The following is a 22,261-nucleotide window of genomic DNA, read 5'->3' as shown; positions in this document are numbered from 1 at the left end:
ATGGGTCTTCCAGATGAACAATGACCCCAAGCATATCTCCAAAGTTGTGGCAAAATGGCTAAGGACAACAAAGTCAAAGGTATTGGAGGGGCCATCACAAAGCCCTGAATTTGTGGGCAGAACTGAAAAGGCGTGTGCGAGCAAGGAGGCATATAAACCTGATTCATTTCCACCAGGTCTGTCAGGAGAAATGTTGCCAAAATTCACCCAACTTATTGTGGGAAGCTTGTGGAAGACTACCCGAAACGTTTGACCCAAGTTCAACAATTTAAAGGCAGTGCTACTAAAATACTAATTGAGTGTATATAAACTTCTGACCCACTGGGAATGTGATGAAAGAAATAAAAGCTGAAATAAATCATTTTTCTACTATTATTCCAACATTTCATATTCATATAATTTTTACTAGGATTAAATGTCAGGAATTGTGAAAATCTGAGTTTAAATGTATTTGGCTAAGGTGTATGTAAACTTCCGACTTCAACTGTATATAGTATGTATAAACTGGAAGTAGAAACCTAAGTATTTTTGTCCATTAGTTTACTCCAATTAGGGGAGGGGTGGTAGGGTTGGGGGAAAATAATAAAGGAAAATATATTTGAAATATATATATATATATATATTTAAAATAATATATACTGTATATATATATATATATATATATATATATATATATATATATATATATATATATATATATATATATATATATGGGGATTGGAAATGATGCAGACAATTACATTGATAGAAGCCACAAGCTGAAAAGCTTCTAAATTCAACCCCCTGAAATGAAAAGAAAAGAAGACGCCTGACCGGTTTTGAGTTAGCTCCACACAATGGCAACACACTGAGCCATGGGCCACACCTCAATCCCCGGGCACCAGGCTAGACAAGTACAGCCCTTAGAACAACAGACACAGCTATGCTCTACCTTGTGACCCTGAAACCATCTGGGCCAAACAACTGACCTCCAAACAGATTAACCCTTAAGGTCGATTGACCTTAAAAAGACAGACACTGCAGAAAGCGTCTGGCCACTCCATTGGGTCTAACTCTTCATTACTTAATCCACTTATTTTCAACTCCATTAATATAGAAATATGATTAAATATCATATAATATTCAAGATTAACAGGCTAGCTAGTAACATGTGAGAACTGGATAAACTGTAGCCTAAAGCCAGATTCACTGAGCAGTTTACACCTGTAAACTTTGCACCTCTTACATTCCAGAAAATAATTATAAAAAAGCAAAAACAAAATGATAAAAAGTTGAAAAAGGTAAGGAGAGTGACAAGTCGAATGTGTTAATAAAAGAGGTTTTTAAGCCTTGTTGAATTTTCTTTCAGAAAAGTTTTGTGTCTCTTGGTCAGGTGCAGTCAATGACGAGAACAGTACATTTTTCAGAACTGGCTTTGACGTCTTAGGGGTGTGTCCCACATGTCACCTAATGATGGTGGGAAAGTCACAGGTAGTGTCTTCACGTTGGTTTAGAAGCCTGGACTATTTTTAGAGTAACGAAACATTTGCGCTTTTGTTTGTGCTGTATATTTGCTTATTTAAGGACCATTGTTGGTATTACGTCGGTCTGAGAGGGGAAGAACGATCCTAAACTTGATTTATTAAATTGATCTATCAGGGGGTCAGTGCTGAAAATGGTCTAAATCTATATTGTTGCATCGCTGATGAGAAATACATGTTTTCTGGAGATGAGGACAACCCCGACAAGGCGCCAGCTATGTGGTGTGGTGGAGTGCGCTGTGTCCGTATGCAGTGTTTCACCAGGTAAAACATATTCCTCACAGAATCTTTCTCTGTTGTTCAGGGCATAGACCTACTGTAGCCTACCTACGTATAGGCTACAGGTCCAGGCGGCCAATGATTTGAGATTGACCGTTACCATTGACATTGAGGGTGAATAGTTTTTCTGTTGTCTGTTATGGTTGCAATTTCTATTATTAAATGTGTAGATCAAAAATAATAGTATGTTGAGATAGATGATGCAACAGTGTTATTGGTCTATATAGATTATTTTACAGTGTTGTTATTGGTCTATATATATTATTTTACAGTGTTGTTATTGGTCTATATATATTATTTTACAGTGTTGTTATTGGTCTATATAGATTATTTTACAGTGTTGTTATTGGTCTATATAGATTATTTTACAGTGTTATTGGTCTATATATATTATTTTACAGTGTTGTTATTGGCCTATATATATTATTTTACAGTGTTATTGGTCTATATATATTATTTTACAGTGTTGTTATTGGTCTATATATATTATTTTACAGTGTTATTGGTCTATATATATTATTTTACAGTGTTGTTATTGGTCTATATATATTATTTTACAGTGTTGTTATTGGTCTATATAGATTATTTTACAGTGTTGTTATTGGTCTATATAGATTATTTTACAGTGTTATTGGTCTATATATATTATTTTACAGTGTTGTTATTGGTCTATATAGATTATTTTACAGTGTTATTGGTCTATATAGATTATTTTACAGTGTTGTTATTGGTCTATATATATTATTTTACAGTGTTGTTATTGGTCTATATATATTATTTTACAGTGTTGTTATTGGTCTATATAGATTATTTTACAGTGTTATTGGTCTATATAGATTATTTTACAGTGTTGTTATTGGTCTATATAGATTATTTTACAGTGTTGTTATTGGTCTATATAGATTATTTTACAGTGTTGTTATTGGTCTATATAGATTATTTTACAGTGTTGTTATTGGTCTATATAGATTATTTTACAGTGTTGTTATTGGTCTATATAGATTATTTTACAGTGTTGTTATTGGTCTATATAGATTATTTTACAGTGTTGTTATTGGTCTATATAGATTATTTTAAAGTGTTGTTATTGGTCTATATAGATTATTTTACAGTGTTGTTATTGGTCTATATATATTATTTTACAGTGTTGTTATTGGTCTATATAGATTATTTTACAGTGTTGTTATTGGTCTATATAGATTATTTTACAGTGTTATTGGTCTATATATATTATTTTACAGTGTTGTTATTGGTCTATATAGATTATTTTACAGTGTTATTGGTCTATATAGATTATTTTACAGTGTTATTGGTCTATATAGATTATTTTACAGTGTTGTTATTGGTCTATATAGATTATTTTACAGTGTTGTTATTGGTCTATATATATTATTTTACAGTGTTATTGGCCTATATAGATTATTTTACAGTGTTATTGGTCTATATAGATTATTTTACAGTGTTGTTATTGGCCTATATAGATTATTTTAAAGTGTTGTTATTGGTCTATATAGATTATTTTACAGTGTTGTTATTGGTCTATATAGATTATTTTACAGTGTTATTGGCCTATATAGATTATTTTACAGTGTTGTTATTGGCCTATATAGATTATTTTACAGTGTTGTTATTGGTCAATATAGATTATTTTACAGTGTTGTTATTGGTCAATGTCTATTATTTTACAGTGTTGTTATTGGCCTATATAGATTATTTTACAGTGTTGTTATTGGCCTATATAGATTATTTTACAGTGTTGTTATTGGCATATATAGATTATTTTACAGTGTTGTTATTGGTCAATGTATATTATTTCACAGTGTTGTTATTGGTCTATATAGATTATTTCACAGTGTTGTCATTGGCATATATAGATTATTTTACAGTGTTGTTATTGGTCAATGTATATTATTTCACAGTGTTGTTATTGGTCAATGTCTATTATTTTACAGTGTTGTTATTGGTCAATATAGATTATTTTACAGTGTTGTTATTGGTCAATATAGATTATTTTACAGTGTTGTTATTGGTCAATATAGATTATTTTACAGTGTTGTTATTTTTCAATATATGTTCTTGTAGCTAGGTCTATATGGTGTTCATGTTCTGATTTGACATTTGCAATACCACAGAAAATAGGAAGACAGCATGAACTAATCACATTTATACAATCTAATATGTACAAATAATAAACTATAGTAGCATTGTTGATTTGAACATACATCTCTGCCAGACTGTCAATATTATCCCACATAGGAATGATCAAACAGTGTCAGAATGTGTGTGTGTGTGGTTTCCAATTGATGTTTAAAAAAATCATCCAGTAGACATATTCTGCAGCTCTCCAGGTGAATGGACCAGAGTAATTGTAATATCGTTTCAGGACACAACTGATAGTGTAAGTTGAAGTGTGTCGGAACAGGCACTCAGTATTGTGTTTACTTTAGAGTCATGTACTCCATATTAGTGTTATGTAAGACAATAGCATTAACACATGGATGCTTCCCCTATTGTATCAAATTCCCATTTGTAACTGACACGCAGAAATAACAAAGAAATAACAAAGATATCAACACAGGTATTTAAAACAACATTTGTTTCTGAGGGATCAGAAGACACACCCAAAATATTTTATTCAGAGAAAAACATGTAGATTTTAATATTGATGTATATATTTTATCAATCAGACATCCGAGATGAGATCTTGACTGTTCTAATCGAGATTATGTATGGTGTCTGTGTGTTCCTCATACTGTAGAGAGGATGTATGGTGTCTGTGTGTTCCTTATACTGTAGAGAGGATGTATGGTGTCTGTGTGTTCCTCATACTGTAGAGAGGATGTATGGTGTCTGTGTGTTCCTCATACTGTAGAGAGGATGTATGGTGTCTGTGTGTTCCTCATACTGTAGAGAGGATGTATGGTGTCTGTGTGTTCCTTATACTGTAGAGAGGATGTATGGTGTCTGTGTGTTCCTCATACTGTAGAGAGGATGTATGGGGTCTGTGTGTTCCTTATACTGTAGAGAGGATGTATGGTGTCTGTGTGTTCCTCATACTGTAGAGAGGATGTATGGTGTCTGTGTGTTCCTCATACTGTAGAGAGGATGTATGGTGTCTGTGTGTTCCTTATACTGTAGAGAGGATGTATGGTGTCTGTGTGTTCCTCATACTTTAGAGAGGATGTATGGTGTCTGTGTGTTCCTTATACTGTAGAGAGGGTGTATGGTGTCTGTGTGTTCCTCATACTGTAGAGAGGGTGTATGGTGTCTGTGTGTTCCTCATACTGTAGAGAGGATGTATGGTGTCTGTGTGTTCCTTATACTGTAGAGAGGATGTATGGTGTCTGTGTGTTCCTTATACTGTAGAGAGGATGTATGGTGTCTGTGTGTTCCTTATACTGTAGAGAGGATGTATGGTGTCTGTGTGTTCCTTATACTGTAGAGAGGATGTATGGTGTCTGTGTGTTCCTTATACTGTAGAGAGGATGTATGGTGTCTGTGTGTTCCTTATACTGTAGAGAGGGTGTATGGTGTCTGTGTGTTCCTCATTCTGTAGAGAGGATGTATGGTTTCTGTGTGTTCCTCATACTGTAGAGAGGATGTATGGTGTCTGTGTGTTCCTTATACTGTAGAGAGGATGTATGGTGTCTGTGTGTTCCTTATTCTGTAGAGAGGATGTATGGTGTCTGTGTGTTCCTCATACTGTAGAGAGGATGTATGGTGTCTGTGTGTTCCTTATACTGTAGAGAGGATGTATGGTGTCTGTGTGTTCCTTATACTGTAGAGAGGGTGTATGGTGTCTGTGTGTTCCTCATACTGTAGAGAGGATGTATGGTGTCTGTGTGTTCCTTATACTGTAGAGAGGGTGTATGGTGTCTGTGTGTTCCTCATACTGTAGAGAGGATGTATGGTGTCTGTGTGTTCCTCATACTGTAGAGAGGATGTATGGTGTCTGTGTGTTCCTTATACTGTAGAGAGGGTGTATGGTGTCTGTGTGTTCCTCATACTGTAGAGAGGATGTATGGTGTCTGTGTGTTCCTCATACTGTAGAGAGGATGTATGGTGTCTGTGTGTTCCTTATACTGTAGAGAGGATGTATGGTGTCTGTGTGTTCCTTATACTGTAGAGAGGATGTATGGTGTCTGTGTGTTCCTCATACTGTAGAGAGGATGTATGGTGTCTGTGTGTTCCTTATACTGTAGAGAGGATGTATGGTGTCTGTGTGTTCCTTATACTGTAGAGAGGATGTATGGTGTCTGTGTGTTCCTCATACTGTAGAGAGGATGTATGGTGTCTGTGTGTTCCTCATACTGTAGAGAGGATGTATGGTGTCTGTGTGTTCCTTATACTGTAGAGAGGGTGTATGGTGTCTGTGTGTTCCTCATACTGTAGAGAGGATGTATGGTGTCTGTGTGTTCCTCATACTGTAGAGAGGATGTATGGTGTCTGTGTGTTCCTTATACTGTAGAGAGGATGTATGGTGTCTGTGTGTTCCTCATACTGTAGAGAGGATGTATGGTGTCTGTGTGTTCCTTATACTGTAGAGAGGATGTATGGTGTCTGTGTGTTCCTTATACTGTAGAGAGGATGTATGGTGTCTGTGTGTTCCTTATACTGTAGAGAGGATGTATGGTGTCTGTGTGTTCCTCATATGTGTATCATCAGTAAAATCTTATCTCTTGGTCTTTCAGTTAGACCTTGGCTAAATCTAGACAGTATCATCTATTTTTTAGACATGGGTTCGTTGGGTCTCACCACACCTTCACTCTCTCAGTAGTGCAATCAAAGTATTTTCATTCATTTGTGGTAAAGGATTCTCATCAGACTTGATACAGAGTTGCTTTAACAATGAAATATGTTGGGATTGATTTCTGAGTTGTTAACGTTGATGCTGTGAACTGTTGTTTTACAGAACGATGGCCAGAGCCTCTGATCTCCAACACATGGGAACTAGGAGACATCCAACCCTGCTCCGGATATCCCTGCTGGTCCTTCTTCTCCATGTAGCCAGAGGTGAGGCGTTACAACCAGTAAACAACACAGAACGTCAGAAACACACCTTTTCAGAACACAATCCAAAGGCTGTAGTGAGAGGCCGTTGAGGAATGTCTCATTAGTCTGTGTAGCTGTCTGCAGAGGGATTCTGAGAATCCCCATCCTACTGTAAGGTTGGAGTAGTCTGACATGCCGGTCACTCAGCATTACTTGTCGTCAACACACACAGGCAATGCCTTATATCTCCTAAGTATAGAAAAACCTGCTGGTCTGGTTTGAGTCTCACCTGCAACTAAACATCCAGAAATGTGACAAAGATGTTGTTAGTCAAGGCCGAGAGGTAGGGAGGAAGAGGAGGGAAACAGTCACACTAAGGCCGAGAGGTAGGGAGGAAGAGGAGGGAAAGAGGAACAGTTGAGAAAAGAGGAAGGATTGGGTAGGTTTTTGTTGTAGTGGATGGAAAAAGGCCTGTTGTCAACAGCCAGTCGACTTCTTAACAGTAGGCTTTTACTGGCCATTCTGGCTGGTGCATTAATCTGTTGAACTTTTTCGGCATTGTTCACTTATCTTGTTAACACAGACTGTCTGTCGGGCTCCCTGATCTGGGGAAGTGGCCCGAGTGTCTAATGTTGTCATTACACTGACCAATGTTGACTTCTCTGTTTCTGTTCTCAGGAGATGCCTCTGTAGAAACAATCTCGGTGCTCATGTCTAATGCATCCTCGACCCCACCCCCCACATCCCTCACAACCCCTCACCCATCACCACTGCACACTGCCTCATCCAACATGACTAATGAACCAATGGCATCCACCATGCCATCTCCATCCACTATTCTGCACTCGACTTCGCCCATCATAACGTCCACTACCAACAGTAAGTTAGATAATCCTTATACAGTATGTTCAAATCTCATCATTCAATGACACTCATTGTACAGTCGGACTCAGCCAACAAATAGACTCCTGTCTCTCCATTTCAGTGACCTCTAAAAATGCCACATCTCCAGGACCCTCCACTCCTTTGCCAATAACAGTCACCTCTAATGCCACTACGGGTAGGTCAACAGCCTCATTTATAGTGGAGGGGTTTAACACAGTGAGTAATCATACTATTGGCTGTATGTGTGATAATGTCTCTGTATAATAGAGGAGTTTGTGTGGAGCAGGAAAATAATCTTGCAGCAACAGGAAATATGAATTATAATGAAGCCTTTTTAAACCTCGAACACACTACAATTTTGCATTTCCTGTTGCATTGGTTTGCACGGATCCTCACATATCTCCTCTCCCCTCTCTGTTTCAGAGTCAGCAGAGGTGCATTGTAACTTCTCACAGCTCTGTGCCAATCAGTGTACGTTTAATGAATCATGCTTATAATATGAATATATGATATTGAGGCATTAGTCTTTCATGTCCATTGTTATTTTACTTATTTATGTTAATTACTTTACGTTAAACTGCATTTTTGGGGGAGGGGGGGGGGTGTGCTTTATAAATAAAGTATGATTGATTGATTGATTTGAAATGTACGATGTAATGTGTATGTTTAACAGCTGTGTACTACTGGATGGTCCTTGCGGTGGATGTGACTGGAGATCTGAAGAATGAATCAGACATCAGTGGCTGGGTAGGCCAGAAGACAGTGAATGAAACTTGATTGACTGATGTGTGATGAATCCTGTTGAAACTGTACGTTTGTTTAGTTATACATGAAATGTGACAGCATTGTTTTCCTGTTTCAGTTCAGGGCTTTATTTCATTCTGTCTTGGACTCCTGTGAGCCCTCCAACCCTGAACAAGCAAATGGCACAAATTTGACTGACACACTGCCAACTACCTCTGTCAGTCCAACATATCCCACCCCCTACAACATGACAACATGGTTATACAACTTCACCACGACAACACTATCCCAGAACTTCACCAACTTCACCACGACAACACCATCCCAGACCTTCACCAACTTCACCACGACAACACTATCCCAGAACTTCACCAACTTCACCACGACAACACCATCCCAGAACTTCACCAACTTCACCACGACAACACTATCCCAGAACTTCACCAACTTCACCACGACAACACCATCCCAGAACTTCACCAACTTCAACATGACAACACGATCCCAGGACTTCACCAACTTCAACATGACAACATTGACAACTAACATGACAACTTTGCTTTACAATAGTACTCCCCCACACAACCGTAGCATGTCCGCCCCACCCTACAACCATAGCATGACAACTCTGTCTTCCAGCTGGCCCCATAGCACCACAAGGTAAAGTATTCAGTCCCACGTCATTATTGCTCATTAAAATTTATACTGTAGATGTACAGAAAAGGTTGTTTGAATATCAAAAGAAATGTCTCTTCTGAAGCTATCTCTGTTTATTCACCGTCTGTTCTGTAGTGAGGAGCATGAAGGTGGAAATATGACTGCTGCCAGCCTGTTTCAAGTAAGACGACATCTCTCTCCAGACAAACCTGCCTTAATGTGCATGTCAACATTAGAGGGCACTTTTTCTCTGTCTGTAAAAGTATGTGAGTTGAATCAAAACTCTTATCTTTACAGGACATTGAGGTGACGTGTGTCAATAAAACAGGGATCAGGTTAGTTGAACTCACAGGCGGCTGGTGGCCCCTGAATTGGGGAGGACGTGCTCATAGTAATGGCTGCAATGGAATTAATGGAGTGGTATCGAGACATCACTTCATTACAATCATTATTATGAGCCGTCCTCCCCTCAAGAGCCTCCTGTGGTGGAAATACCTCTACTAATTTCAATACTACAGTTCAGCATCCTCTGTCCCGCTCCATGCCTTAATACTGCCCAAAACCCTCCAGGAGGACTAACTGCACTGTGCTGCTGAGGACGAGGAAGCCAACGTTTCCCTGTTGTTTACAGCGAGCCCTGGTGCTGGGTCAGGAGAACAGCTCCATACAAACCCATATAGTGGGAAATAGAGTGGAGAGAGTGGGTGAGTCGCACTTGCCCTAATGTGAATCTGAAATCTCTCATAGGAATGTACATTTACCTGAGCCTAACGTCTGTTGCTTGTTACTTGTAGGTAAGGGTCTGTGTGCAGGCCAATTGCCTCCAAGTAATGGTTTTGCAAAGTGCACCGGCTTCCTGAATGGCACTCTCCCTCTTCCAAACACGTGTCACACTCCAGGGCCTGTCAATATCTCATGGTCAGTTGGAGATCACTCAGGAAAATGTAAAACTATGCTGCTGTTTCTGTGTTTGAAGTTTTTCTTTAGTATCAAATCATCCTCTGATACGAACATGTTGTATCTTACAGTGGACATGCAGGGACTGTTTACGTACCACTTGGAAATCAAACCCAAATGGACTGTGGTATGCCCCCTAAACCTCCCATCGGTAAAAACTATGACATTTTTTTCACCCTTGCTCATTTACCCATGTGATAGTGTAATACTCCTTTTCCACATTTAACAGACAGACACATTCATTTGCCAGTTCAATCTTCAGTGGGTGTTTCAAACAGTCAGATGTATAGTGTGGCAGGTGTAATTACAGGGTACAATGAATATCTTAACCTCCGAGCTCCAACAATGCAGGTCAAAGTGAAATAAAAACAATAAAAGTAATAATAAAGAATAGATAGAAATAGAAATAAAATATATATAGTGTACAAAGCTGTCATCAAGGCAAAGGGTGGCTACTTTGAAGAATCTAAAATCTATTTTGATTTGTTTAACACTTTTTTGGTTACCATATGATTCCATATGTGTTATTTCCTAGTTTTGATGTCTTCACTATTATTCTACAATGTAGAAAAATAGTAAAGATAAAGAAAAACCCTTGAATGAGTAGGTGTGTCCAAACCTTTGATAGGTACTGTACATATTAACACTGTAATGATGGTAAACCCCTCTATCTTGATAAGTACCGTATTCCTGCTTTTCAGATTCGGAGATTGTCTGCAACTGCTCCTCTTACTGCTATGGTACAGGTAAATACAATATTTACAACTACTCTTCTTACTGCTATGGTACAGGTAAATACAATATTTACAACTACTCCTCTTACTGCTATGGTACAGGTAAATACAATATATACAACTGCTCCTCTTACTGGTACAGGTAAATACATTATATACAACTGCTCCTCTTACTGCCATGGTACAGGTAAATACAATATTTACAACTACTCCTCTTACTACTATGGTACAGGTAAATACAATATTTACAACTACTCCTCTTACTGCTATGGTACAGGTAAATACAATATTTACAACTAATCCTCTTACTGCTATGGTACAGGTAAATACAATATTTACAACTACTCCTCTTACTGCTATGGTACAGGTAAATACAATATTTACAACTACTCCTCTTACTGCTATGGTACAGGTAAATACAATATTTACAACTACTCCTCTTACTGCTATGGTACAGGTAAATACAATCTTTACAACTACTCCTCTTACTGCTATGGTACAGGTAAATACAATATTTACAACTACTCCTCTTACTGCTATGGTACAGGTAAATACAATATTTACAACTACTCCTCTTACTGCTATGGTACAGGTAAATACAATATTTACAACTACTCCTCTTACTGCTATGGTACAGGTAAATACAATATTTACAACTACTCCTCTTACTGCTATGGTACAGGTAAATACAATATTTACAACTGCTCCTCTTACTGCTATGGTACAGGTAAATACAATATTTACAACTACTCCTCTTACTGCTATGGTACAGGTAAATACAATATATACAACTACTCCTCTTACTGCCATGGTACAGGTAAATACAATATTTACAACTACTCCTCTTACTGGTACAGGTAAATACAATATTTACAACTACTCCTCTTACTGGTACAGGTAAATACAATATTTACAATCAGCTGCTCATTTGACTGATACTGTGATGGACCCGCTACACTTGTTCTTTTCCCACCATGTGATAAGTCTCTCTCCTTCCCTCTCTCTATAGCTGCATACTATACTTTGGGCATACAGATCAAAGATCCCACTATGAATATTTCAAAAATCTTCTATATGGTGAGTTGTTTCTGTTGTGTCACCTGTTTGTGTGCATATATATGTGTGTGTGTGTGTGTGTGTTTGTAACTGTATGCATATTTGTTTGTTTGTGTGTGTGTGTGTGTGCGTGCGTGCGTGCGTGCGTGCGTGTGTGTGTGCGTGCGTGCGCTGTGTTCCCCAGATTGATCAGCTAAAAACTCCTCCACCCTGCAACAACTCCTCAGAGACACAGTATGTCCTAATTTCTTCATCTGTTATACAACAGTTTTCTCTCTGCTTAGCATCGATATGCTCACACTTTCCAATTAGATCCTTTCAGCTCAAATGAACCCCAACAGTACATACAGTGCCATACCTTGCTACACTAGGTTTGATATTTTGTTTGATATAGGTTTTCTGACTTAATTCTCTGTTCCAGTCCTCCCTGTCCCTTGCCCATCATATCAACTATCTACCAGGTGATTTTATTATGAGATGATACCCCAACCCCACAATGAGCTTTCATTGTTTTATGTTGCTCTGTAAAGACATCATTTGAAACCTTATGAGCTATTCTGTGTTGTTTTCACACAGGATGCTCATGTGGAATGCAATGGCGCAAATACCAAGTGAGTTCCTGTACTCCTTGCAGGCCTAAAAACCTTTACAGTGCATTCAAGACGGCCCTTTATGTGGAGGGATTATGGTGGTGTGACTTATTAATAACTATACCATTACTGTTTTATTACCAGTCTCCAAAGCTGCAGGGTTATCGTGCGCCTCAACCGTTCGGTGCCTATATGTGCAGTCAGTACTGCATTGATGACTGTGTTCAATGACAAGCATGGTATTGGCTATAATGGAACGGTGACCCGAGCAGGTGAGTAGCCATACCATGGATGGGGGAAGCTGACAGCATCTGTGTATTTATTCATATACATTATACAGTATGTGTTTCTGACTGTTTGTGTTCATACATTTCACACAGCCATTTGTGGCTACCCAGGATCCAGTGGCGGTCTATTGAATTCAACCTTCACTTGGGAGAGTATCAACCTCAACACCACTTTGTTCTGTGAGGCTGAAAAGACCACTGTCATTGTCAGCTGGTCAGTTCAGTCTCTCTTTGTGTGCTTCAAAGACATCAAAACTTTGTTACACATTTGTAATTGTGTAAAACACTGTAAATGATGGAGAGAAAGGAAATTGCACATTGTTATTTGTACATTTAAGTTATATAGCTATTTATAAATCGAGCCCTGAATGCTAATTGGTTGAAAGCCGTAGTATATCAGACCATATAGCACAGATATGACGAAACATTTATTTTCACTGTTCTAATTATGTTAGTAACAAGTTTATAATAGCAATAAGGCACCTCGGGGGTTGTGGTATATTGGCCATATACCACACCCCCTCGGGCTTTATTGCTTAAATATATCATTGACTATATGCACTGAAGATCTACATGTATCTGTCCCTTTCTCTGTTTAGCAAACAAGGGAAAAATGTGTGTGTGCTCCTGAATGAAATGTGCGACCCCATGCCTCCTTCTACATCGCCCAGCCCAATGGCCAACACCACTTTACCTGCAACAACAATACTGCCTCCTCCACCCAATGTCACTATACACCTAAACACCCCCTACGTCCCATTGAACACAACATTAGCTCCACTAAACACCACTTCTAAAGCTCCAAATACTACACCAACAGCTCCAAATACAACCATCGCCATGACAACCCGGGGTAATACCACTACAAACTCATCAACACCCATCATTCCACCAGTGAATCCCACAACAGCTTCCCCAAAGTACACCACGACAGCTGTTACAACAACCCCCTACGTCCCATTGAACACAACATTAGCTCCACTAAACACCACTTCTAAAGCTCCAAATACTACACCATCAGCTCCAAATACAACCATCGCCATGACAACCCAGGGTAATACCACTACAAACTCATCAACACCCATCATTCCACCAGTGAATCCCACAACAGCTTCCCCAAAGTACACCACGACAGCTGTTACAACAACCCCCTACGTCCCATTGAACACAACATTAGCTCCACTAAACACCACTTCTAAAGCTCCAAATACTACACCATCAGCTCCAAATACAACCATCGCCATGACAACCCAGGGTAATACCACTACAAACTCATCAACACCCATCATTCCACCAGTGAATCCCACAACAGCTTCCCCAAAGTACACCACGACAGCTGTTACAACAACCACCGCAGGTAACCCTCAGGATACTAACCCAAGCTGATCTCTGACCTAGCTGGGCCATAGCTGGTACTGCCACATTAATCTACATTTAAAATGTAAACCCAAAGTCAAAGTTACCCTCTGATAACATCCTCGTTTTTATTATGGATCCTTTTCCCCCACAGCGCCCAACACCACAGCAGCTAGTAGTGAAGAGCAGGCCAATCAGCTGCTGGATCTGACTAGTAACGTGTCCAAGCTCAACTCCTCCCAGGTGGACCAGCTGGTGTCCCAGCTAGAGGCCCTGCTGGCCGGACCCAATGTCAGCCTGGGTCTGGGGAAAACCTCTGTCAAAATCGTTAGCAACCTGCTGGGTGCCTCCTCTGACACGCTGGCCTCCTCCTCCACCAAGTGAGCTGCCTGGGTTTAAACAATCTGTTGTAATGCTGCTTGCTGTGCTGTACCAGAAATGAGCACTTATATAAAGCCAGTAAAGAGACAGTGACAACATTTTCGTAAAACCGGAAGAAATCTTAGCAATGACCTTGACCAGCCTGCGCTGGAATAACAGAATAACAGTTGATTTTTCTACCAGGATCATTGGGATTGTTGATACGGTGGGCCTGAAGCTGGTCGTTCAGCAAGAGGCTACGATTTTAACCAAGTCGGTTGCTGTCGCTATCAAAACAGTGGACGGCACTAATTTCCAGCAAACATCTTTCTCCATCCCGGACCCCAACAATGTGCAGGTAACCTTCCAGTAAGGAAACACTGAATAGTAAATACTGTAGCCTCGGTTGCCGTCAAAATACACGCAGAAGTAATGTAGGACATCCTGAGCTCTGACGTATGTCTGGTAGGGTCTGTTATGTAGATAGACACATAACTGCTGTTTGTTGCTAAGTGTTAATCATAGAGAAATGTGTCCCCTCCAGATCCGTGGAGATGGCAGAGCCAGGAGAAGTGTGAGAACAGAGGCGTCCTCCCTTCCCCAGGGCTCCGTCACGTTCCCCTCCTCCCTCACAGCGAACCTCTCCCATGAGCAGCAGCTACAAGCATCCAGACTCCAGTTCAACTTCTACCAGAAGGCCACTGTGTTCCAGGTGCTTACCTGCTCCTCTGTATTCAGTACTGTCCCAACCTGTTGCCAAGCCTAAACATGTATTGCTACTTAAGCAGCCCTTGCTATTTATATAGATATGATGACTTTGGATAAAAGTAACATAAATCGGTCAGAAATGAAGAACTGTGAAATAATAGTAGTAGATAATGTAGTAAAATAATGAATGCCATATTCTTTCCATGCCGTTCCTTAGGACCGAGCCCTGGGAGACAGCAGGCTGTACAGTGGGATACTGGGAGCCAGTGTGGCCAACCTGTCAATCAAATCTCTGCAGCAGGACGTGGTGATCACCCTGAGAAACACTGAGCCCGTCCCAGTGAGTCAAACAGTCAAGACGTTTTCCCTACGTCAAGGATGGGACATCCTGAGAAGGATTTAACACTCTGTCTTCTCTTCATCATTTGTCTACACAGGCAAATGTCGTGGTTTCATGTGTTTTCTGGGACTTTGGCTTGAATGGTATGTATTTCTCTTGTGTCTCCCAAAATGAAAGGAAGACTATCTCTGACAATTGACAGGTATTAAAGAATAAAACGTTTTTTTTTTCTTCTCGTAGATGGCTCAGGAGGCTGGAACCGAAAAGGCTGCTCTGTCAGGAACAGCACAGAAAATGAGACTGTCTGTGCCTGTAACCATCTCACCAGCTTCGGTGTGCTACTGGTGAGTACTTCCTGAGACAGGGGTGCAATGTGAGCTCTCCCATTCAGTCTTTGTCAACATTCAAGGACTTATTTTTAGAATAATTTCAATGTGTACAACATGTTTTTGGTATTTCTTCTCCCAGGACATCTCCAGAACGGGCATAACCAATCATCTCCAGGCCACAATCCTCACCTACATCACCTACATCGGCTGTGGTATCTCCGCCATCTTCCTCTCCGTCACTCTGCTCACCTACCTGGCCTTTGGGTGAGTCTGAGCCCCTTGTGATCAGTGCAGGATATCCATGATATCCCCTACATGTACAAATTACCTCGACTAACCTGTACCACCACACACTGACTCGGTACTGGTACCCACTGTATATAGCCTTGTTATTGTTATTTTATTGTGTTACTTTTAATAAAAATTTTACTTTAGTTTATTTAGTTACTTTAGTTTATTTAGTAAATGTGTTCTTAACTCTGTTTTCTTAAAACTGCATTGTTGGTTAAGGGCTTGTTGGTACCTGTTGTATTTGGCGCATGTGACAAATAACATTTGATTTGATTTGATTTTGATGACACCCACCTGGAGAACTGATCTAAATACAAAGACATATAAACAAGCTGTAATCAATGTAATACCATCCTAATTCCAATCCTAATTATTTTAGGAAACTGCGTAAGGACATCCCATCTAAGATCCTGATCCAGCTGTGTGTGGCTCTGTTGTTTTTAAACCTGGTGTTCCTGGTGGATGCCTGGCTGGCCCTCTACCCTGACGCTGTGGGCCTGTGCATCTCCACCGCCTGGTTCCTGCACTACTTCCTGCTGGCTTCTTTCACCTGGATGGGCCTGGAGGCCGTCCACATGTACCTGGCCCTCGTCAAGGTCTTCAACACATACATAAAACGCTACATGCTCAAGTTCTCTCTCGTCGGCTGGGGTAAGTGAAAAAGTGATTCTGGGACTGTCATCAGAGTGAAGAACAGCCGCCACGTTCTTACAAAAGTAACAGTTACTTACAGTTCAATGTAGTCTGTTGTCTCTCGTCATAGGCGTCCCACTCCTTGTGGTCATCGTCGTTATTGCTGTTGATAAGAACAATTACGGCCTCGTTAGCTACGGAAAGTATTCAGATAACTCCCCTACAGATGACTTGTAAGTCCCTTGCATTTTGTTCAATAGTCAACATGCCAATTTACAGCTAAAGCATTGGTATGGAGTGCTTGTTTGTGCATCATGACATTTATACCAGTACTCACATTTACATAATAGGATAGCTGATCAATTCAAATATGGTCTCATGCATTTCACTCCTTTCCTCTCACACAGCTGCTGGCTGAAGAACAACATTGCCTTCTACGTATCTGTGGTGGCCTACTTCTGTGTCATCTTCCTGTTGAACCTCAGCATGTTTGTGATGGTGATGGTTCAGCTGTGTCGGATAAAGAGTCAGAACCCCCACAACATGAGGCACCGTAACGGGCTGCAGGACCTGCGCAGTGTGGTTGGGATCACCCTACTCCTGGGCCTCACCTGGGGCTTTGCCTTCTTTGCCTGGGGGCCTGTCAACCTGGCCTTCATGTACCTCTTCGCCATCTTCAACTCCTTTCAAGGTGAGATTTAGAACTCTCCCAGATTTTTGTGTGATTTGAAAATGAATTCACCATTAATGTTCTCAGAGAAGACACTAACACAAAGCCTGAGGAGTTTCTTGGGGAACCTGTTGCCAAGTGTGTAACAAAAGTGTAGTTGCCTGACACGTGTGTTCTTTTGCAGGGTTCTTTATCTTTGTGTTCCACTGCGCTGTGAAGGAGAACGTGAGGAGGCAGTGGAGGACTTACCTCTGCTGTGGTAGACTGAGACTGGCAGAGAACTCAGGTAAGACTTGTTGACCTACATCTTACAACATATGTGTAGTTTGAAGAAGAGAAGAACCTTCCATGCATTTGTATTGATGAGGGATCCCCAATAGTTCCTGCCAAGGCAGCAGCAACTCTTCCTGGGGTTTATTAAGGATCCCAATTAGTTCCTGCCAAGGCAGCAGCAACTCTTCCTGGGGTTTATTAGGGATCCCAATTAGTTCCTGCCAAGGCAGCAGCAACTCTTCCTGGGGTTTATTAGGGATCCCAATTAGTTCCTGCCAAGGCAGCAGCAACTCTTCCTGGGGTTTATTAGGGATCCCAATTAGTTCCTGCCAAAGCAGCAGCAGCTCTTCCTGGGGTTTATTAGGGATCCCAATTAGTTCCTGCCAAAGCAGCAGCAGCTCTTCCTGGGGTTTATTAGGGATCCCAATTAGTTCCTGCCAAGGCAGCAGCAACTCTTCCTGGGGTTTATTAGGGATCCCAATTAGTTCCTGCCAAGGCAGCAGCAACTCTTCCTGGGGTTTATTAGGGATCCCAATTAGTTCCTGCCAAAGCAGCAGCAGCTCTTCCTGGGGTTTATTAGGGATCCCAATTAGTTCCTGCCAAGGCAGCAGCAACTCTTCCTGGGGTTTATTAGGGATCCCAATTAGTTCCTGCGAAGGCAGCAGCAACTCTTCCTGGGGTTTATTAGGGATCCCAATTAGTTCCTGCCAAAGCAGCAGCAGCTCTTCCTGGGGTTTATTAGGGATCCCAATTAGTTCCTGCCAAGGCAGCAGCAACTCTTCCTGGGGTTTATTAGGGATCCCAATTAGTTCCTGCCAAGGCAGCAGCAACTCTTCCTGGGGTTTATTAGGGATCCCAATTAGTTCCTGCCAAGGCAGCAGCAACTCTTCCTGGGGTTTATTAGGGATCCCAATTAGTTCCTGCCAAAGCAGCAGCAGCTCTTCCTGGGGTTTATTAGGGATCCCCATTAGTTCCTGCCAAGGCAGCAGCTACTCTTCCTGGGGTTTATTAGGGATCCCCATTAGTTCCTGCCAAAGCAGCAGCAGCTCTTCCTGGGGTTTATTAGGGATCCCAATTAGTTCCTGCCAAAGCAGCAGCAGCTCTTCCTGGGGTTTATTAGGGATCCCCATTAGTTCCTGCCAAGGCAGAAGCTACTCTTCCTGGGGTTTATTAGGGATCCCCATTAGTTCCTGCCAAGGCAGAAGCTACTCTTCCTGGGGTTTATTAGGGATCCCCATTAGTTCCTTCCAAAGCAGCAGCAGCTCTTCCTGGAGTCCGAACACATTAAGGCACTTACATCACACATTAAACAAAAGATAAAACAGTACAACATATAACATTATTACACCACTACATATCTACAATACAACATGTATAACACCACCATACAACAATATTACAATGTACGTGTGTGTAGAGTTGGCGTGATAGAGCTTGTGTCTGTATCTGTGTGTGTGTCTCTTCACAGTCCCCACTGTTCTATACAGTGTATTTCTATCTGTTTGTAAATCTGATTCCACTGCTTGCATCAGTTACCTGGTTTGGAATAGAGTTCCATATAGTCATGGCTCTATGTAGTACTGTGCGCCTCTCATAGTCTGTTGTAATTTTCCTAAGTCCCTCTTTGTGTCACCTGACCACACGACTGAACACTAGGCCAAGGGCGACAAACTAGGGCCTGTAGGACCTGCCTTGTTGATAGTGTTGTTAAAAAGGCAGAGCATCGCTTTATTATGGACAGACTTCCCCCCATCTTAGCTACTGTTGCATCAATATGTTTTGACCATGACAGTTTACAATCCAGTGTTACTCCAAGCAGTTTAGTCATCTCAACTTGCTCAATTTCCACGTTCATTACAAGATTTAGTTGAGGTTTAGGGTTTAGTGAATGATTTTTCCCAAATACAATACTTTTAGTTTTTGAAATATTTAGGACTAACTTACTCCTTGCCACCCTTTCTGAAATTGACTGCAGCTCTTTATTAAGTGTTGCAGTCATTTCAGTTGCTGTAATAGCTGACGTGTGTAGTGTTGAGTCATCCGCATACATAGACACACTCGCTTTACTCAAAGCCAGTGGCAGGTCATTAGTAATGATTTTTGAAAGTACTGGACCTAGACAGCTGCTCAGTGGAATCTACCTGGATTGTGTTGGAGAGGCTTCTATTAAAGAACACCCTCTGTGTTCTGTTAGACAGCTAAATCTTTATCCATAATATAGCAGGGGGTGTAAACCATAACACGTGTTTTTCCAGCAGCAGATTATGATCGATAATGTCAAAAGTCTAACAAAACAACTCCTACAATCTTTTTATCGTCGATTTCTCTTAGCCAATCAATCATAAGTAATTTGTGTAAGTACTGTGCTTGTTGAATGTCCTTCTCTATAAGCGTGTTGGAAGTCTGTTTTCAATTTGTTTCCTGTAAAATAGCATTGTATTTGGTCAAAACCTATTTTTTTCCAAAGGTTTACTAAGGATTGGTAACAGGCTGATTGGTCGGCTGTTTGAGCCAGTAGAGGGGCTTTACTATTCTTGGGTAGCGGAATGACTTTTGCTTCCCTGAATTTATATATTTTATGTAATTTAATGTACACTATTTTAATGAACTCTTGTTTCATCACAGACTGGAGCCGCACGGCTACACAGAAGACAGAGAAGAAGTCATTGTCAGTGACCAGAGCCACGTCCTTCCGCTCCGGCAACTCCTCCCAGTTCAACCATACCTCCAGCTCCTCCTTCTTGACCGGTGACTCCCCAGAGCGGCCCAGTGGAGCAACAGGTAGGCATGGGGACCCGGAGGGGGTCAGGGATTACTAACAACCAATATGGGTCAGACAACAATAGAGAAATACTTTTTGTATATGCTGATCTACTTTCTGCCCTGACAAATGTGGAAGCACGTCATAATATTAAACCAGAGCAGGGGATGGCTTAGCAAGCCCTTCATCTCCATGTCACTGATGACCTATGTAACCTAGGAAACCTCTGTGACGGGCTCTGAGATGACCTTTTACCTTTAACATCATTTTACCCAGAATTGGAGCTAGCTGTACTGTTTGAGCTCCGGGCCACGTCTACAGCGCCTCTTTCAGCCTCTTACTGATGGTGCACAGTAACTGGTGTGTGTTTGTATACAACAGTGTGTGAGAATGTGTGTCTATGTATGACACTCTACAGTGGGATTTAGTCAGCTTAACCCATCCAATCAAATAGTGACTGTATCTAACTGTACCCCCGCCCATGTGCCTGGCTCAGCTGCTGGCTGCCAGCTGGCTCTGATTCCAACAGTCACATGTGTCTCTGCTCTCCTGTTGCTAGTTTATCTGCTCTTGGTCATGAAAAAGGCCCTTCATCCATTCTGCTGCCAGACGGTTGGAAAGGATTTCATACGTTTAGTTATAAACAGTGAATCACCAGAATAATTTGGCCCTTGAAAATAAGATACTCGAATTTACACAACTACAGGTGAAATCGAGTGGTTTTGCTGTAAGGGTATCCACCGTAATCTACTTTCCTTATACGTGGGCCTTTAATGTAGCGTTAATCTCAGAAATACCACTCTAAATGCAGTCACTTGTGTGCAGGATAAGCTGTAACTCTGATGTGTACCATTTCAGGAAGTCTATTTGACGACAGAACCATCACAGCCCTTGAGGAGCTCAACTCAGACGTGGTCCTCAATGAGGTGAACAGCCAATTCAGGACTCAGAGTTAGAGAGCAGCCGAAGTCCTGTAAAATACTAGGCCAAGTGTAGGCTGGTAGGGGAGTGGACTTACGTGAGACAGTGTGTTTCATAGTATTTTCTACATTTATATGAAATATTTGAATGTTAATGCTGCATTTAGTAGTTTAATGGAAGTGTGTGACAGACCACACTGAAGAGATGGGACATCACTGAAGATCCAGCATGCTCATGGATTTCGTCCAGTTGACCTATCATCATGAACTCGTCTGGGCTGGCACCTATGATTGTGAATATCAATACATGTACTGTACTGAAAAGGTATCTACAGTAGCACGGAGGAAAAACCCAACTCTTACTGTAGATCCTCACGAGCGGCATCCTATGACTGCATACAACAGGTTTTATCGTTTTTTTCAGCATTCTTCAGAGGCGTGCGCTGACACATACTAACACTGTCACTTCCTGGTTTGATTTAATTTAAGATAAAGGCAAAGCTCTTTTATACTGTACTCAGAATCCAGATATTTCCATGAGATATATTATGTGTATATATTTTAAAGAGGCATCATAACAATGGGTGTATAATTAAACGTTATTTCACCAATAACAATTGTATAAATAACATGAAATGTTTTATTTTAAGCTAATCTGATGTTGTATTTTTCTGATATTCACTGATATAAAAGACACACGCACCTTCATTTTCATGCACAGTTAAATTCATACTATACACAGTAAGTCAATGTTTAAACCAGTGGGGAGGAAAGCAACTGTGCATTCCAGCAGAAGCACATGAACAGCACCAGCAACTTCACACCTGAACCCGGATTCCAACAGGTTTCCAATAAAAAGCAGATTTACTCAATAGTATCTCTTCTTCAGTAGGGCTTGACTGTCCAAAACTCCCACAAT

The 22,261-nt window shown here is 40.8% G+C and overlaps 1 protein-coding gene across 36 annotated transcripts; it reads left to right on the top strand.

Moving 5' to 3' along the window:
* Positions 1-1,442: 1,442 nt before the first annotated feature.
* On the top strand, positions 1,443-21,996 carry LOC118385056 (mucin-5AC-like). Of its 36 annotated transcripts, XM_052520858.1 has the most exons (38): positions 1,444-1,784; positions 6,712-6,812; positions 7,470-7,670; positions 7,777-7,851; positions 8,100-8,147; positions 8,350-8,423; positions 8,539-9,080; positions 9,213-9,258; positions 9,375-9,412; positions 9,648-9,781; positions 9,872-9,995; positions 10,106-10,185; positions 10,736-10,780; positions 10,911-10,955; positions 11,001-11,045; positions 11,091-11,225; positions 11,271-11,450; positions 11,496-11,540; positions 11,778-11,845; positions 12,009-12,058; positions 12,246-12,285; positions 12,401-12,435; positions 12,559-12,686; positions 12,795-12,915; positions 13,301-14,058; positions 14,212-14,437; positions 14,622-14,775; positions 14,962-15,129; positions 15,343-15,465; positions 15,563-15,608; positions 15,706-15,809; positions 15,934-16,058; positions 16,465-16,736; positions 16,849-16,951; positions 17,126-17,409; positions 17,573-17,674; positions 20,287-20,442; positions 21,281-21,996. In XM_052520858.1, exons 1-38 carry the CDS (start codon positions 1,696-1,698, stop codon positions 21,376-21,378), a joined length of 5,208 nt encoding a protein of 1,735 aa, XP_052376818.1. In that variant the 5' UTR covers positions 1,444-1,695; the 3' UTR covers positions 21,379-21,996. The 36 variants fall into 36 exon arrangements, with proteins under 36 accessions (XP_052376814.1, XP_052376816.1, XP_052376810.1 ...); XM_052520854.1 differs by lacking the exon at positions 10,911-10,955 and having other exon boundaries at positions 1,443-1,784; positions 10,736-10,870; positions 10,956-11,045; positions 11,091-11,135; positions 11,226-11,450; XM_052520856.1 differs by lacking the exon at positions 10,911-10,955 and having other exon boundaries at positions 1,443-1,784; positions 10,736-10,870; positions 10,956-11,045; positions 11,091-11,180.
* The last annotated feature ends 265 nt before the right edge of the window (positions 21,997-22,261 follow it).

Source organism: Oncorhynchus keta, chromosome 6 (assembly GCF_023373465.1).
Source record: "Oncorhynchus keta strain PuntledgeMale-10-30-2019 chromosome 6, Oket_V2, whole genome shotgun sequence".
Taxonomy (NCBI): domain Eukaryota; kingdom Metazoa; phylum Chordata; class Actinopteri; order Salmoniformes; family Salmonidae; genus Oncorhynchus; species Oncorhynchus keta.
Note: the sequence above shows the minus strand (reverse complement) of the source record. Positions and strands in the feature narration are given on the sequence as shown.